The following is a 19392-nucleotide window of genomic DNA, read 5'->3' on the forward strand; positions in this document are numbered from 1 at the left end:
TTTGCCTGGCATAGATTTATGCTGAATGATTTGTGGTTTGATCATTGAAGGAATCTTTTGCATAAGGCTGTTATAACCTCTGACTTTAGGTTATATATGTCTTTTTCCTGAAAAATAAAAAATATTTCTGTCTTTCTTTGTATCTATCTATAAACAGCTCTTTTGATTCAATGAAATTTTATAAGATACTAATGAGGTCTGCAATTGAAGATGTTGGATTACATGTTTCACTGTCTGTCTATATGATCTTGGCTAGTTAGCTATTGTACAGAGATAGTAAGAATTGCAGATGCTGGAGAATCTGAGATAACAAGGTGTAGAGCTGGATGAACACAGCAGGCTAAGCAGCATCAGAGGAGCAGGAAAGCCGACGTTTTGGGCCTAGACCCTTCCTCAGAAATGGGGAAGGGGGTTCTGAAATAAATAGGGAGAGAGGGGGAGGCGGATAGAAGATGGATAAAGGAGAAGATAGGTGGAGAGGAGACAGATAGGTCAAAGAGGCAGGGATGGAGCCAGTAAAGGTGAGTGTAGGTGGGGAGTTAGGGAGGGGATAGGTCAGTCCAGGGAGGATGGACAGGTCAAGGGGGCGGGATGAGGCTAGTTTGTAGGAAATGGGGGTGGGGCTTGAGGTGAGAGGAGGGGATAGAATCTGTGTTTTGGCAAATGAGTGAAAATGGAATATTTGCAGGGGTGCAAGTGCCTATAAATTGTATTCCAGCAAGCCTCCATCACGTTTAGAAAAGGAGAATGCAGAAACCTTGCCGGTACCAGCTGGAAACCTTCATTGGGTGCATAGTTTTAAATATAAGGAAAAGTCTAGGAATGACCTTTTTTGTTCAAAATACTGAACCCCACCAAAGAGAGAGATTTAATTTTATCTATATTCACGTTGTCTTGAGCATCTTAATTAAATGTGGTTTTACTGCTTGCTAAACTGAACCTTTACATGGAGTGTTCCAAAGCAGTTCCATTGGAGGCCTCAAAGATGCATGTTCAAACCAGCTGTAGGATTGATCCAAAAATGCTCTTTTGACATACAGGATAGGGGCAATGCAAACTCTTCGGAATATGTTTCTGGGGTTATAAGCAGATTTACTTTCTGCATTTTTATTCCATGGCAGTTATCAGAGGAGTTTCCCTGGGATGTGTGAGCATTTTCCTCATTTGTTTGAGCAGTTTGGATTCAAAAGGGGCACTTACAAAATTCCAATGGTGACAGTTACAGCATCTTTAAAGTCAGGAAATACGTTGAACAAAAATGTTTTAATTTGTTTTTAATCTTATGGGTTTTCAATATTTATATGTATTTACATGGAATTCCACTGATTCACTAATTGTATTGACAATTTATTTTTGACTTAAATATGGAAGTTTTGTACAAGGGGATATAGAGATCCAAGCATGTTTATGCATACCAAAATACCCAGAAAACAGCATTGGATGAAAACTATGAATATATTCTCCCAATAAAAAACTGAAAGAACTGCAGATTCAGAAACAAAAACAAATTGCTGGAAAAGCTTAGTAGGTCTGGCAGCATCTGTGGAGAGAAATCAGTGTTAATTTTTCAATCCTGTGGCCCCTTCTCAGAATATTTTCTCTCACTTCCAAAACTGTAGGCTCTTTAAGCTTAATGTAAGGATCACCATAGATGAGGATATTAAAAGCTCTGGATTTTAAAGTTGAAGCAAAGTAACTTAATTAGCACAAATTAATTTGTAATGGTTTCTAGAAATGGATTGGTAGATGGCAACCGCAATTCAAAGTGATGTGGGGCCAGAAAATCAAAACATGAAGTTTTCATAGAACTATGTCATCTTGTTAGCAAGGGAATTCAAGTTGCCATCCAGCAATTGAAGGAAAAATGTATTTCATGCATTAGGAAAATGGTAGACAATGGACAGCAGCAACCAAAAGATAGATTTTTATTGGCATTTTCAGATTGCAATGATGTGATGACAGATTGCACATTGATCAATGTTACTGCTGTCACTCTTTATTTTATATGCAAATGTTTCATGTTGGATTGAAAGACTGGGATTGAGAGAGTCTGCTGGAAGATTTGTTTGGAAAAATAGATGGCAGATGCAGTTCAGCACAATCGAGAGAGCTAATATACAAGAAAAAAGAAATAGGAGCAGTAAGAGGGTGCATGTGTCAAGCCTGCTCTGCCATTCAGTAAAGTCATAGCTAATCTTCAAATTTAACTCCCATTTTCTGACTAATTTTCCCTATTTTGCCTTGATTGGCTTATGTCCAAAAAATCTATCAATTTCAGCCTTGAATTTATCTACAAACCGTCCACAGCTTGCTGGAGTAGAGAAGTCTTTTTGTCCTCCAACCTTTCCATTTAGCTTTGTATCTTCAACAAACTTGGATATCTTATACATGGTTCCCTTCTTCCAAGTTATTACTATATGTTGAAATTAGTTGATACTAGACCATTATTACAGCACCCAACTAGTAACAACCTGACTATATCCGTCCCGACCGAAACGTCAGCTTTCCTGCTCCTCTGATACTGCCTGGCCTGCTATGTTCCTCCAGCTCCACACTCTGTTATCTCTGACTCCAGGATCGGCAGTTCTTACTATCTTCAATTTTATTCCTGTTGTTTTCTCTCTAGCCAATTTTTCCATCCATGTTTATGTATTACCCCAACCACACAAACCTTTTATTATGTACGACAACCTTTCATGTTGCAGTCTCTTTAAAATAAACTACATTGAGAGATGAAAGGTCATAGAACCAAAGTGCTAAGGGTTTCCTCTCCACAAGTTCTCTCAGGTCTGCTGAGTATCTTCAATGTTCTGTTTTTACATTGCTTACTTTTTATACGGTAAATGGAGTGGGGCAAATTGAAATGTTTATTCCTGCAAATAGGTTGATTTCAGCGTAGAAGTGGAAACCAATGATAGATTACTTAAAAATGAGAATTCAACTAAATAAAAATCCATGTGAAATCGACAGTCAAGAATGTGACAAAATTAACTGCAGAAAGGTACCATGACCAGGACACATTTAGAAAATAAAATGTACTCCTATGAAGTGATAGTCCCATTGCAATTAATGGGACTGCAATTAATATAAGAAAACAAGACAATTAACCTGGGGTAATACCCGAAATGTTGACTGCTCCTTTCCCCCAGATGCTGCCTGGCCTGCTGTGTTCTTCCAGCCTCCTGTTTGTCTGCAATTAACCATAAGTGGATCAGAGAAGTAACGAAAATGGTCAAAATCAACTTGATAGAGATGGGACTAGTATTGTATTCGAGTCTTTATTTCCACAAAAGCAAATGCAGTGTAGAAGAAAACTTTAAAGGCTAGATTTGCTCAGTAATTTTCTCAAGGGGGCAAAATTTTATAGTGGTCATGTCACCGGACCAGTTATCCAGAAGCCACTAATGCTCTGTGTATGTGGGCTGAAATTGGAATCCAAGTTCAATCAATACAAAACTGGAATTAAAATCTAGTCTTTGTAGTTGTGACTATAAACCTTATTTCAGTTTGCTGTAATAACCCATCTGCTTCTGTAATGTCACTTACGGAAATAAATCTGCTTTCCTTACCCAGTCTGGCCTACGTGTGACCCCAGATCCGTGATAATGTGGCTGATTTTTAACTACCTTCTGAAGTGAACCACCAAGTCACTCAGTTCCAGAATAGTTAAGGACCAGCAACAAATTCCACAACAACTAAAAACAAAAAATTTGGAGGAGGAATCTAGAGTGGAGGGCAAAGTATCTGCGCGAAATAAATCTGCATTGGCATTTTAAGAATGATGGTGGAATTGAGAATATTCAATCTGTGCTGTAGCTAGAACCTGATAACGAAGGCAATTATTATTGGAAGAGGTTGAAGCCATTTACATCAGAACAGGGATTTTAAAATCTATTGGAAAAGCATAGTGAGGAAAGGGATGGTGTGGGACTTGAAATAAGTTGCAGGAGTTCTAAAATTTTGGATGATTTTGGAGCTTGGGAGGACCATGTTTATTGTGTATCTGGTTGCAAATACCACCATTGTTCAGAGAGCTGTTCCTAGTGATTCTGAGCCTTGTGATAGTTTGCTTGCGATCCATCCCTCATACTATGACCATGAAACAGAACTTTCAGTGGCTCATGTGTGATCATTCTGCCCATGCTGAGTGGATATTTTTCTCCTGGTGATTTTTCAAACTTTGTATAAATTTGATTTTGATATGCAAAATATATTTTTTCCTGCTCCAGTATCTTGTTTGTTTTCATTCTGCATATTTAGCCATATTCACTTGTTCAATATAAAGTTGCACCCTGGTGGAATCTCAGAATTACATAGCAAGAAAGGAAGCCATGGTTTTCAAAGGATGAAATGCTGAACTCTTTCCTGTATAACTTGTAGCCAGGGATAAAAGTTCTCAATCCTCCCCTTGTTTTGACCTAGATGTCCATTGTTGATGTTATCACTTAATTCCATGTACCTCCAGCTCACCAGTCTTATTTATAATATTGTGGATTTACACACATGCCTCTTTGCCTATTTTGCATTTCTCCCTATTTGATCCCTTTTTTTTTCTAATACTGTCTTTTTATTGTAACGTTATTTGTCTCTCCTAATTCAGTCAGCACTTTTATCCCTCCAATCCTGGTGCCAACTGAACTACTTTAAGCCCTTTCAACACCAGTGAGAACATTGGTTCCAACCCTGCCATCTTGAACAGGTCCTTAATGTATCCGAATTGATCCCAATGCCCCAGAAATCTGAAACATTCCATGCTAAACATGTATTTCAGCCGCATATTAATTTGCTCTATCATGCTGCTCCTAAACAAACTAGCACTCGATCTTGAGAGAGATTGTCTTATTCTGGGATAACAAGGTGTAGAGCTGGATGAACCCAGCAGGCCAAGCAACATCAGAGGAGCAGGAAAGCTGACGTTTCGGGTCTAGACCCTTCTTCAGAAATGGGGGAGGGGAAGGGTATTCTGAAATAAATAGAGAGAGGAGGGGAGGCGGATGGAAGATGGATAAAGGAGAAGATAGGTGGAGAGGAGACAGACAGGTCAAAGAGGTGGGGATGGAGCCAGTAAAGGTGAGTGTAGGTGGGGAGGTAGGGAGGAGATAGGTCAGTCCAGGGAGGACGGACAGGTCAAGGAGGCGGGAATGAGGCTGGTAGGTAGGCGTGGAGGTAGGGGTTGAGGTGGGAGAAAGGACGGACAAGTTAGGGAGGCGGGGACGAGCTAGGCTGGTTTTGGGATGCGGTCAGGGTGGGGAGATTTTGAAGCTTGTGAAGTCCACATTGATACCATTGGGCTGCAGTGTTCCCAAGTGAAATACAAGATGCTGTTCCTGCAACCTTTGGGTGGCATTGTTGTGGCACTGGAGGAGGCCCAGGATGGACATGTCGTCCAAGGAGTGGGAGGGGGAGTTGAAGTGATTCGCAACTGGGAGGTGCGGTTGTTTGTCGCGAATCGAGCGCAGGTGTTCCACAAAGCAGTCTCCAAGCCTCTGCTTGGTTTCCCCGATGTAGAGGAGGCCACGTCGGGAACAGCGGATACAGTATACCACATTAGCAGATGTGTAGGTGAACATCTATTTGATGTGGAAGGTCTTCTTAGGGCCTGGGATGGAAGTGACGGGGGAGGTGTAGGGGCAGGTGTCGCACTTCCTGCAGTTGCAAGGAAAAGTGCCGGGAGTGGTGGGGCTGGTGGGAAGTGTGGAGCGGACAAGGGAGTCATGGAGAGAGTGGTCTCTCCGGAAGGCAGATAAGGGTGGGGAGGGAAAAATGTCCTTGGTATTGGGGTCAGATTGCAGGTGGCGGAAGTGCCAGAGGATGATGTGTTGGATCCAGAGGTTGGTGGGGCGGTACGTGAGGACGAGGGGATTCTGTTTTGGTTGTTATTGCAGGGACGGGGTGTGAGGGATGAGTTGCGGGAAATGCGAGAGACGAGGCCGAGGGCGTTTTCAACCACTGTGGAGGGGAAGTTGCAGTCCTTGAAAAATGAGGACATCTGGGATGTCCGGAGTGGAATGCCTTGTCTCGGGAGCAGATGCGGTGGAGGCGAAGGAATTGGGAATAGGGGATGGCATTTTTGCAGGAAGGTGGGTGAGAGGAGGTGTATTCTAGGTAGCTGTGGAGTCGGAAGGCTTGAAATGGATATCTGTTTCCACGTGGTTGCCAGAGATGGAAACGGAGGTCTAGGAAGGAGAGAGAGGTATCGGAGCCGGTCCAGGTGAACTTAAGGTTGGGGTGGAAGGTATTAGTGAAGTGGATGAACTGTTCGAACCCCTCGTGGGAGCATGAGGTGCCGCCGATGCAGTCATCGATGTAATGGAGGAAGAGGTGGGGGATAGGGCCAGTGTAGCTTCGGAAGAGGGATTGTTCCACGTATCCTTATTATTCTGGGGCCTTTTATACTCTACAACAGTTTGCTTTGCTCCACTTTAACTGGGACCTCAACAATTTTCGATACCAATTCTGATCTCAAAATGGACCATAACATATGACACCTTCCTCTACTGTCTAGAAAGTTCTACATCTGTTTATTTATGGAGGGGAAGATCACTTTTTGATTCTTGTAATGCTGCCTTGTACAATATAACTGGGTATTTTGGTCCTGTGACATGCCATTTGACTCTGTAGTGCAGCCATGAATGTGTCCCCTGCCCCAGCCCAGGAATATTACACATATAATTCATTTCCTTGCTTTTTATAAATGCTTTTTACATATTGCTGGACTTCCTTTCTACTTTTAAATATATAAGTACACAAAAGTACACAGCATGCAGATTCCAGTGTGCTTTTAGAATCTCCCTGACTATTTCTTGAGCACTACAGTGCTCAAAGGAATCCTGCACATGTTGCCTCTTCCCCTGCTATCAGATATGTTACCTGTGGCTATTGGCAACAACCTTGCTGTGTTTACCAACTCTACTGAAGTTCTTAGAGTGGAAGTTTAACTTTCACAAAGGATAACTTCAACGTGGAATCAGTTACAGTAAGCAAAGATGAGTGGCAGAATTGGGCTCCTGCCGATAAAGTCGTTTCTGCCAGTACAGAATATGAGAAAAGTTAGGGGTGAGAGCCCAAGTAAAGATCTAGGCTTGTGAGACAAACTTTCTTATGGTAACTTTTGTACGTTATCCCCGTGTCTGTGTGGGTTTCCTCCGGGTGCTCCGGTTTCCTCCCACAGTCCAGAGATGTGCAGGCGAGGTGGATTAGCCGTGCTAAATTGCCCATAGTCTTCAGGGATGTCTAGATTAGGTGGGTTATTGGGGCGATGGATCTGGGTGGGATGCGTTGAGGGTCGGTGTGAACTTGTTGCACCAATGGGCCTGTTTCCACACTGTAGGGATTCTATGATCTAATTCACATCACTCGAGACTGGTGGTGGTGGCGAGACAGGACGGATGAGAGAAAGTTCTGCGCGCTCGCTGTCGGCTGTTCTCACTACTACAAACATTTGTCTGGGCATTTCAAGCAAGGAGCTGCCGACATTGTAGTAGCACTTTTCAGGTGCGCTAGCCATCTGCACCAAACGGTTGTTTCCTACAAACTTTGCACATTTGGTGTCAATCCGGTGCAACAAGGTAACACTCCTTTAACCCAAAACAAAATATGTAGTCGAACAAATTGGCTTCTTGTGAACAATGTAACACGAAACAGCAATCGGATCAGTGGCAAACTTCGTGAGCGCGTTCAAATAATGGTATTTCTAAAATTCAACAGTGATACGCCAAATGTAGTAAACTCGGTTGCTAGTCAGGACTTTGCGCATCAATAAAATATATGGAGCGTAAATGACGTTTTGCCGGTTTTGTTTTTTGTCTTTATGAAGCAGTATCAAAATTCCCGTCATGTTGTCGACGGATTTTAACGCCAAGCCTCTTTAAGTTTTAAACTGTATACTGCACTTGAAAGCGGTTGCTTGCTTTTTTGCGTGAGAAACTGGCAACAACTCTACCTATCGCGTAATAAAATACACTAATAAACTATACATGGAGCCGACGCCGCTAATTAAGCAGGACATTTTAAATGACCGAATCTCGGAGCTGTGTAAGCTTAGCTGTCCTACAGACGGCAATTTGTGTGTGTGAGTTTGTGTACGCTTTATTTGGCGGTCACTTAAACAGATTTAGCGGGCATTTGCAAACGGCCCAATTAGATCGCAGTGGCGCAAAATTCAAATCCAAACGAGGGAACCTGCAAAGAGGGCTTCGCGTGGAGGCAGCATCTGGTTCCCAAGACGATGAGAAAGAGGGATTGGAGCTCTCGGCGCGTTGCTATAGCAAAAGCACCTCTTGCAGCAACCTCCTCCTCGGCTGGGCACCCGCAGTGTTACCAACTTAATCTGCAGCGTTCGTCAGAACCAACTGTGTGTTTGTATACGGTGTTAATGGCCACGGCCGTCAAACGGTGGAACGACTGTATAATGTCCACGGATGGGAAAAGGTGGAGCGGCTGTACAATTCTGAAAGGTGACCCTGTTTTAAATAGAATTAAAAAGTAATTTCAAAATATGGCCAGAAGATATAAGAGCAGGCATTAGTCATTCGGCCCATCCAATCTGCTGCTCCGTTGGACCATGGCTGATATGTTTGTCAACCCCTTTCTTCTACCTTCTTCCTGTGACCCTTCATCCCTTACTAATCAAGAAGTTATCTATCTTTGACATAAATGCATTCAGTGACTTGACCTTCGTCTTCCACGGTGATGAGCTCCACAGACGAACCACCCTCTGGCTGAAGAAACTCCTCGTCATCTCAGTTCTAAAGCGTCGTGCCATCAATGGCCTGCGCTCTTGGGCCCTATTCTCTCTCACTAGCCAAAACATCATCTTTACTGGATACTAGGAGGTGACCTTGCAGGTGTTTATAAAATTGAGGGTCTTGGATAAGGTGAATAGCCAAGGTATTTTCCTTAGGGTGGGGGAGCCCAAAACTAGAGGTCATAGGTCTAAGGTGAGACGGGAAGATTTAGAAGGGACCGGAGGGTCAACTTTTTCACACAGGATGGTGTGTACGTGGAATGAACTGGCAGACGTGGATCCGGTTACAACATTTAAAAGACATTTGCTCAGGTACTCGAATAGGAAAGGTTTAGAGGGATATGGACCAAATGCAGGCAAGTGGGAGTAATTTAGTTTGCGAAACTTGGCATGGGTGAGTTGGACTGAAGGGTGGGTTTCCCTGCTGTATGATTGTATGGCTCTATCAGGCTTCTAAGTTTCTAAACTCCATTGAGTATCAACCCAGAGTCCTGAACCCCTCCTTGTGACAAGCCCTTAATCTCCCGGATCATTCTTGTAAACTTAATCTGGATCCCTCTATGGCCAGCACATCTTTCCTTAGGTATGCGGTCCAAAACTACTCTCAATATTCCAAAGTGGTTTGACCAGAGCTTTATACAGTCTCAGCAGTACATTTCTGCTCTTTTATTCTAGCCTTGTTGAAATGAATGCAAACATTGCATTTGCTTTCCTAACTGCCAACTGAAGCTGCATGTTAACCTTGGGAATCCTGAACGAGGATTCCCAAGTCCTTTTGTGCTTCAGATTTCTGGATCCTTTCCCTGTTTAAAAATAATCAATGCCTCTCCTCTTCCTATCACAGTGCATACCACACACTTTCTCACATTGTAATCCAACTGCCATTTCTTTGCCCACTCTCCTAGCCTGTCAAAGTCCTTCTGCAGCCTCCTGCGTCCTCAATGCTACCTGTCCCTTCACCCATTTTTCAGTTATCTGCAAACTTGGCAAGAATGCCCTCAGTTCCTTCGTCCAGATTGTTAATATATAATGTGAATAGTTGTGGTCCCAACATTGACCCCCGCAGAACTCCACTTGTCAACAGCTGCTGTTCTGAAAATGAACCCCTTATCCCCGTTCTCTGCCTTCTGCCAGTCAGCCAATCCTCTATGCATGCCAGTACCTCGCCCCTAACACCAGAGGCTTATATTTTAATTAAGCAGCCTCCTGCACAGTACCTTGTCAAAGACCTTCTGGAAATCCAAATAAATCACGTCCATTGGCTCTTCTTTGTCTAACCTACTCAAACAAATCTGTTAGAATTCTCAGACATGACCGCCCCTTGACAAAACCTCGCTGACTCAGCCCTATTTTACTATGCCCTTCCAAGTACTCTGCAATCTCATCCCTAATAATGGACTCTTAAAATCTTACCAATGACGGAGGTCAGGTTAACTAGCCTATAGTTTCCTGTCTTCTCCCTCCCTACCTGCCTTTTAACAGGGGTGTTACATCATCCATTTTCCAATCCTTTAAGATTCCTCCCTGATTCCTGAAAGATCACCATCAATGCAATGCCTCTACAATATCCTCAACCATCTCCTTCAGAACTCTGGGGTGTGGCCTATCTGGCCCAGGCGATTTATCCACCTTCAGACCTTCCAGCTTCCCCAGCCGCCTTTTCCTTTGTGATGCTCTTGTACATTCACCTCTGTCTCCTGACTCTCTTAAAGCTCCAGTTTAGTTTTAATCTTTGTTGGAGTTTGTCACAGTATTTCTTTTTTTTTGTTTTTTTTTTGCTTGTTTTTGCTTGTAGGTGGTGGCTGCTCGTGCCGTCCTATCCTGAATAAGAGTGTTATTGCACTCCCACAGGGAAGTCGAACTGGTGCTGTTATGGAGGCATATTCTGTACTTGCTACACTTTCACTAGAAGTCTGTAAGGAATGCTTAAAACTTTTCAAGGAGTAGTCTAAACATCCATGTATGTTTTTCCTCTTTAGAGTTTGGGGTGTACCAAAACAAGTCAACACCTTCGCAATTTTGTCTTGTTTTGCTTAATATTAAGCAAAGACTAGGAGGATGATCTTGGATTTTAATCCTGTCTGTGTAATTAATTGAGTTATGACTATTAACATAATATGTTGTCTTGCACTGGTTGGGAGCTGAAGTATCTTACGATATGGATTGGCCCTTGGTATGGAACCTATTTGGCCTGTTATGATATATATAAAGAAAATGTAATGATGGGTAGGAAAGCTACCATATTGTTGATTAGACTCTGGATTCTATTTTGTAAGCGCATGAAGAATCCTTAATTGATTGTGGAGGTGCTGGTATCTTGAACACTTTGTTCATTGTGAATACAACAGGGAGTCTGAGATGAAAATATTTATTTGAATGTATAAGCTATGAAAGGGGAAGGGGTATGCTGTCAATGCTAGACTTAATATTTGGCGTTATGAAAACTTTTTCGGTCACTACCATATAAAATAATGTTTGGTTGATTAATAAAGTTCATTAAATTTGTAAAATGTGACTTGATATGAAGAAAGCGTATTTTTTTTAAATTGTAAAGTGGTACTATTCACATTTCCACCACTTGAATATGGTTGAGTAGACAGTTTACCTGACATTTCTATCTGTTCTCTCCTCTTCCCCATTAAGGCTTCAACACACGTTGCGCACACGCAGCAATTATCTGCAAAAACCAATGGTATATGTTCTGATTTCTTTTTCTTTTTAAATAGATGCAATGCACATTGGGTATATGTTATACCATTGTAGAAAATAAATGCTGAGTTTACAAAAGACATGGCTGATATGACTTCCAGTGAAAAGACTGTTTCCATGTGGATTCATGCAGATGATTAATCTTGCTCGGGTTTTTAACCTATAAAAGTTATTTATTAACAGAGAATAAAGCACATTTGTTTGGGGCATAGTTTATAATGCAAATAATCAACACAAGTGAGCACTCCTGTATATAATATCAGAACAGGAATAGGCCAATTCAACCCCTTGAGTTGCTGCTGCCAACAATTGGATGACCTGTACCTTGACTGTTACCTGTCTTTGCTCCTTGTCTGTTGCACAGCAAAAATCTGCCATTCTGAATCCTGAACACTTCAGTTGACTCTGTTTGGGCTTGAGTTCCACATTTCCACTACCTCTGTTTGTGTGATGGTGGGTGATGTGTGCTGTTTTTTTTCATATACTTCATAGATAAAATTGAGACATCAACCAAACATGGATGATTGGTTAACACAAAAATACGCAGGTTGTTTTATTAAGTTGGTAGCAGTATTAAACAATTGGAGAACTTGTTGAGTTGGTAGCTTCTTCAGAGCGAGTGAAGTTTAAATTATGATATGTCATATTTCAGTGTAATGAATACAGAAAGCTTAATCACTAACTCCAGAGTATCACAAAAACTGTTTCATGAATTTGCTCCCAAAATGGTGTAGCTCCAATTTTTTTTTTAGATGATCCTGAACCCCTCCAAATTTAGTAGTTCATTTTTCCAATTGGGAAATAGTTACTCTCTTTAGCCTATTAAATGTGTTTTCATGTTTAAACATTCGTTTTCTATCTCTCAAATACAGTAACAAACTTGTATCACCAAGGTTGCTTTCAATTCAATGCAAATAGCAAAGTTATGATTTACTTATACTTTCTATATTACAATCTTGATTTGAAACATGACTCTAATCAGAGTTTACATTCAGTCTGCTACTCAATCAAATCTGAATTTTGGTATATTACAGCAGTGAACAATAATGATTTTCTATTATAATTGAGGTATTCAGATATTGAGCTGTAGGGCATTTACAGTACACACAGGTCTACTTATGGGAGGAGCTATTGACATTGAACCCGAGGAAAAGTAGCTAATATTTTAAAAACCCCAAAAAAGTGACTCAACTTTAAGGAGATGCTCTCTAGCTCTTTTGCTGACACTCATCATCACCGTAATGCGCATTCTTCAGTCATAGCCAACCATTACGTATATGACAGTTCTGGGTATTGTACAAAGCACCCAAAAATTTATCTGTATGCTTGTAAACAATGCTTCAAGTACTTAATGAGCTGAGAGACTGTTTAGAAGCAAGGAAGCCTTGAGGGTGCTATGGAGATCATTGTTGGACATGTACAGAGGCTCAGAAGAAAAAGCTAGATTTTGTTTTTTTTTAAAAGCAGAGTTCCAGATAATTGAGAATGGCCAAATAGCTGTGTAAAGAGAGAATTCCATCTATGGGATAGATAATGAGGGAGTGTGCGTGTGTGTGTGCACGTGCGCGTGTCAGCGATGCATGTACGTGAATGAGCAAGTTGCATTGCTAGGGATATACCACAGACCTGAGCTGTGACCTGTGCAGTCAGAGATGCGGAGTGAAGAACTGCCTGCCAAGCACCAGTTGTGAGTCCACATAAATCTGAGCTAAGTCTGTTACATTCTAATTAAAGGTAGAAATGTATATTGTTTTGAATCATTATCTTCTTAATTGTATTTATTTAATCATTACTGCTCGTATTTACTTTAGTAAAGTAGTTGTGTAATAGTGATTCATTACATGATGTGGTCTATTGACCCATCCTAACAAATATTTGGCTTGTCCAATAATCATATAACTGGGATCATAACAATGTACAGAATTAAAAAGAACTGTTTCCTTTTGTTTTTGTTTCCTTCTTTCCATGCAGTTTCTGTTTTCATCTGTTTCTGATAGTGATACAGCTTGGAAACAGACCCTTCGGTCCAAGCAGTCCGTGCTGAACATAATCCCAAACTAAACTAGTCGCACCTGCCTGCTCCTGACCCATATCCCTCCAAATGTTTCTTTTTTCATATTCATCTAAATGTCTTTTAAACGTTGTAAATGTACTTGCATCAACTACTGCTTCTGGAAGTTCATTCCACACACAAACCACTATTTTTTTTCAAACAATGCCTCTTGTGTCTTCTCTAAATCATTCTACTCTCCCCTTAAAAAATATGCTTGCTAGCCTTGATTTCCCCCAACTAGGGGAAAGACACTTGCCATTTACCTTATCTATATCCCTCATGATTTTATAAACCTCTATAAAGTCACCCCTCAACCTCCTGTTTTCCAGTGGAAAAAGGTCACAGCCTATTTAGCCTCTCCTTATAAACTCAAACGGTCCATTCCCAGCACCATCCTGGAAAATCTTTTCTGAACCCTCTCCAGCTTATTAATATCCTTCCTATAACAGGCAACCAGAACTGGGCACTACTCCAGAAAAGGCCTCATCAAAGTTTTGTACATCCTCAACTTAAGGTCACAACTCCCATATTCAAAGGTCTGAGCAATGAAGGCAAGCATGCTAAATACCGCCTTAACCACCCTATCTATATGTGATGCAAACTTCAAAGAATTATGTATCAGAACCTTAGGTCTGGCTATTCTACAACACTACCCAAGGCCCTACTTTTAATTGTATAAGTCCTGCCCTTTACCAATGTGCAATACCTCATATTTATACATTTAAACTCCATCTGTTGCTCTTCAGCCCATTGACCCAATTGATCAAGATTTCTTTGTAATCTTAGGAAACTTCACTGCCCACTATACCACCAATTTTGGTGTCATCTGCTTACTAGCTATGCCTTCTATATTCTCATTTAAATGATTACATTAATGACAAACAAAAGTGGATCCTGCACCAATCCCCTGTGGAACACCACTGTTCACAGGTCTCCAGTCTGAAAAACAACCCTCAACCATCACACTCTGACTCCTACAGTTAAGCTAATTTAGTATCCAATTGACAAGCTCACCCTGAATCCCGTGCAATCTAACTTTACCGACTGGTCTACTACGCACAACCTTGTCAAAGGCTTTACTAAAGTCCGAGTAAACAATGTCTACTGCTGTGCCCTCATCAATCCTCTTGGTTACTTCCTCAAAAAGCTCAATCAAGTTTCTGAGACAGTAGTTAAGCACAGCATAAGTTTCAAAATGTGGAACTGGTGTATGCCATAAATCCAAAGCCACAAAGCAGATTTGAGTTTTTAAATGCGGAATATATAAAAATGAATTGTACGTATATAGGTGTCAGATTTTCTTTCTTCTTTCACTTTCTTAAATATCAGCAAGTGTTTTTTGTAAATCAGGTACTTTTCCTTTCTTACTTTTTGTAAATGAACCAAACTTTCTGGTGGAGTCAAGGAGGAAAGGGGTGTCCCCTGGTAAATAATCCTGCAATTAACTGCAAGAATGAGTGATTTGAACATGATTTTGAACTCCAAGCTAGCCTAGAAATTTGTGTCTTTGGCATTCCACTCATTCCTATCCATATTTACGTGATGCAAAAAGAGAATACTATGGATGCTAGAAAACTGAAACAACAGATCAATGACGTTTCATCAGAACCTGGTCATGTCAATGACCTGAAGTGTCCAGATTTTCTCCACAGATGCTGCCTGAGTTTTTCCAGCTTTCTTTGTTTGTTTCTTTCACATTTGTATGATAGTGTATTTAGGCTGAGCAGAGCAGGAAGAATCAAGTCCAAGAAAATGTTCTCCACTGTTTGTTCCTTTAGGAACTTGGTGTTTTTAATCGCTTGCCTGGTAATCATGAACCTCAGAATCATGTGTCATGTTGCAGGTAGCAGCCATTTGATCAATCATGTCTGCACCAGGTCAACAAATGAGCATTTTGACTTAGTGCCATCTTGTATTTTCCTCATGCCCTTGTGTATTATTTCAATTTAAATTATCCATCCAATTCCCACTGATTTGAAACTGCCCAAACCAAGCTTCCAGACAGTACATTCCAGACCTTAACCACATTGCTTTAAAAATCTTTTTTGCGCATCACATTCTCCATATCAATGATTTTCAAAGCTATCATATCTCCTCTTAGTCGCCTTGTCTCTAAAAGAGAGCAGCCCCAAGCTCTCCAACCTATGTTCATAATTGAAGTTTCTCATCCATAGAGACATTTTTGTAAATGATTTCTGCAGTCTTTAATGCGTTCACATCCTTCCTCCAGTACTATATAACAAGTGTCATGTCCAAGTTCAGCATCAACTCCTTGGTCTTGTACTCTATGCCCCTATTAATAAAGCCCAGGACACTGTATGCTGTCTGCACCTATACTTTCTCTGATCAGTGCACATCTATACCCTAGTCGTTGTCCTGTATATTGTATGAAGTTTAATTCCTGTGTGAAAACATATCAAATAACTGATTAAATTTAATTTTTAAATCACATTTTTAATTTTAGTTGCTCCAAACTACATCGTCAGATATGAGGGAATGACTGGGATCAAATTTTGAGAAAAGTGCAAAATATAGGATAACCATATTGCTGAATGGTAAATTTCTACATTTGCTGAAGATCAATGTTGTTCCATTAAAGTTGCATGAAATTCTAGATTTGTTTTTAAATTTCTTGCAAAATTTCAATTAATTTATTTAATAATTAATGTTTTAACACAAGTCATTTCTTTTTTGTAGGACTGGAAGTTGTGTGGTCCTTTGTGCCAAGATGTTGCGATCACTGAAGCATTCATGTGATCTGGCAACTGGCCCTGAGCAACAAGTGGCTAATCATACAGAAAGTTTTAAATCTGATGGGTGCCTATCATTAGGACAGGACAGTAACTGTGGTGAAATAGAAAGCACAACTCACTCGGTTAATTACTCCAGTGGAACTGTAGAAGAGCTTGAATCACTTATGGCTAACTTGTCTCCTGTAGAGTGCAATGAAAATCGATTGTATGCTGGTAGATCATCATCCTTTTCAGTTGAAAGAAAATGGTGTGATCAGAAAAGAACTGATTCTACTTTACCAGCTCAGTTTGAAACCCCCAGGAGAACTTACAAGACAATCACATTACGGCGGCGACTTCTTGAGTCACATTCCACCTCCAGTGGAAGCGTAGAATTATATAGAACTCTTAGCCAATTGAATGAAGCTGGTGTGGTAGAATTGTCTTTTACCAGAATAGGTTGTAAAGATTCTTTTTGTTCAGACAGTTCACTGGACTCTCCTGAGGACTTGAATTCTAAAGCTTTGGCAACAAGCACTTTAAACAGCGTGGAAAGTGGCACTTCATGTAGAACTAAAAGATATTTATTTGCACAGCAGCGTACCTCTACAATAGACGACTTAAAGGGTAAAAATGAGTTAGTATCTGCTGAATGTATAACCCTTGAGCAATCTACAATAAGTAGTAAGCTTGATTTCAGCAGTTTCTCTTTTTCTGAAGGCTATGATGAATGCACTTCAACTGAGCCCTTTGAAACACCATCTAACCATGGACAATCTGAAATAAATGAAGACCACCAGTTCCTTACTCCTGTGAACAACTTTGTAATGAATCTTAGTGAAAACTTGGCAGACAGGGCAGCATCCAGGACTGCATCAGATGGCAAATTAAATAACTCAACAACTGAGGACAGTGGCTACACTTCTGTTGGCTTTGAAAAATCTGATTCCTTTTCAAACCATGAACATTCCTTCCAAGAGTTGGTGCAAAACCAAAAGAGAACACCCAGGATGCTAGATTGCAAAAATTCCCAAAGAAGCTTCGAAAGATCCAAGCGGTTATCCACTCTTAGTGAGCGAGGTTCCCAGTCGGAGGCAGATGATGAAGACAGAGAAGCTTTTCTTCTAAGATCAGATTGCAACTTAGAATCTTGCACTAGAGAAAATGAATTGGTGTTTGAGGAAAAAGCCTGTGTGGAGCCTCTAAAGTCTAAGGATTTGTCTTGTACCCCTGCTTTACAGTTAGTACAGGAAATATGCATGAGAAAAAGAAAAAGGCTTGGGGATGCCACTATGCACGATCCCGGTCAGTCAGAGGAAAAGACATTGAGTGAATCTATGCCATCACTATCCAGACTCATTGGCAGAAAAATGGGTTTGGACAAAGTGGATATCCTAAAAGAACTATTGAGCAGAAATCTGACCCACGTTCTTGCTACAATTTTGTTCCACTTAACCATAGATGATCTCGGCAGGTAAGATGTGTTCCATTCCAGAAAACCAGTTGGTGACAGACAGAACTGAAGAACTCTTTTTACACTTTTAAAGCATTTTATTTACATTTGTACATTACAGTTAAATGATTAACAACATGCACAGTGTTCTTTAATTCTTTCACTGTATATTCCTAACCAGATATGCAGCAGTTTTTTCTATTACCCTCCAAAAAATTATGAACTTAGGTGTGTAGTAAACTTACTGATGTATGATTTTTGCAAATTGTTGGAACCTTGAAATAATAGGGAGTCTTTTTGAGTCTCTTCTCAATAACTTCACCATCTACACAAACAAGATTAAAACATTTCAAAGGCTGTAACTACATTTTGACAGTTTTGCTCCCTTTTTTCTCTCTCTCTCTCTCTCTCTCTCTCTCTCTTTTCCCCCACTCCAAACAAATCATATCTCAACTCAATTTTCATTTGTTCATGGGATGTGAATGTCAGCAACAAGCTTTATCACCTTTTCAGAATCTAAAATCTGGGCTGAAATTAACTAAAGTACCTATCTCTTGTCTGAGAAGCACTGAATATTTACTTTAAATGTCATTTGCCCATACTATGTGATGCAATTTAAATCTGATGTGTATTTTGCTTGATGCCTTTTTGTTTTGCGAATGAAATGCTTGTATGTTCATGCCAGAACAAGAATGGTGAGCAAAATCTGGAAGAAAATTGTCAAGCAAGATCAGGCAACATATCTCAGGAGGAAGCACTATTTGGATGAAATTCGAATTCAAAGAATGGTATGTGCTTTTTCTGGTCCTCAGCCTTTTTATAAAGCTAGTCTCTAGGAAAAAAAAACTGTTCGTGCATCACTGTACTAACACATACAACAATGTGGTGTAAATATGACCTTCAATTTTTTCAGAAACCGTAGCAATTTCTGTCAACGATCCATGTTTTAGTAAATTTTATAAATATGCCTTAGAAGCATTGAGTTTTGCAACAAATGTGAAGCTCTTCTGGACCATTCAATGGTTTGACACTAAATATGTGTTAGTGACTGTTTGTTTGATTTTATATTTAAGAATAAATAAGACTTGGCATTTAAGCAGTAGTTTTCAAAGACTGAATGCATGTTATTTCTTCTGTAATTGTCGTTTTTGGTTAGAAGTGATGTTCTCTACAAACAGCATAGCAGCCTGTAAGTTTCCCCATACATGTCAACCCTCTTAAGCTACAGTGCAAAAAGTAGTTAAAGGGCCCCATGCACTTAAACAAAGTGGCCTTACATGACAGGGGGAGAAAAAAAATAAGTTGTTTAGAAGGTGCTGCCAGTTCCTACTCCTCCACCTCACATAATTGTCTACAAACAGCTGGTATCTCTTTCAGTGCGTCAAAAGTGGATGACTTAACTTATACACAAAAAGTCCGATCAAGGAAGAAGTCTGTTCACTCATGTATACAGCAGGTCCTATGGTCAGGCAAAGACCTCCCTTATCTGATTTTATTTTTTTTTTTAAAAGCCTTTATGTTAAGCTTTTTCTATTCTTGATTTCAGCTAATACGATTGACACAACTAGAACCTTGAGGACAAGGGTTCAAAATGAAAAAAATATATTCTAATGTACTTTAGTCTCATTTTCTCATCAAGTGTCTTCCAACTAACTCAATTAATATTAACAGGAGTTTCAATCGTTGGACAGGATATAAA

The 19392-nt window shown here is 40.3% G+C and overlaps 1 protein-coding gene across 1 annotated transcript in view; it reads left to right on the forward strand.

Moving 5' to 3' along the window:
* Positions 1-19392, forward strand: part of LOC109928921 (F-box only protein 43) — a 29622-nt gene that overhangs the window by 369 nt on the left and 9861 nt on the right. The window contains exons 2-3 of the mRNA XM_048595754.1: positions 16206-17714; positions 18379-18481. Of these exons, the coding sequence (XP_048451711.1) occupies positions 16237-17714; positions 18379-18481 (1581 nt within the window). The 5' untranslated portion in view covers positions 16206-16236. The remainder of the gene's footprint in view (positions 1-16205; positions 17715-18378; positions 18482-19392) is intronic.

Source organism: Rhincodon typus, chromosome 4 (genome assembly GCF_021869965.1).
Source record: "Rhincodon typus isolate 14 chromosome 4, sRhiTyp1.1, whole genome shotgun sequence".
In the NCBI taxonomy this organism is placed as follows: Eukaryota; Metazoa; Chordata; class Chondrichthyes; order Orectolobiformes; family Rhincodontidae; genus Rhincodon; species Rhincodon typus.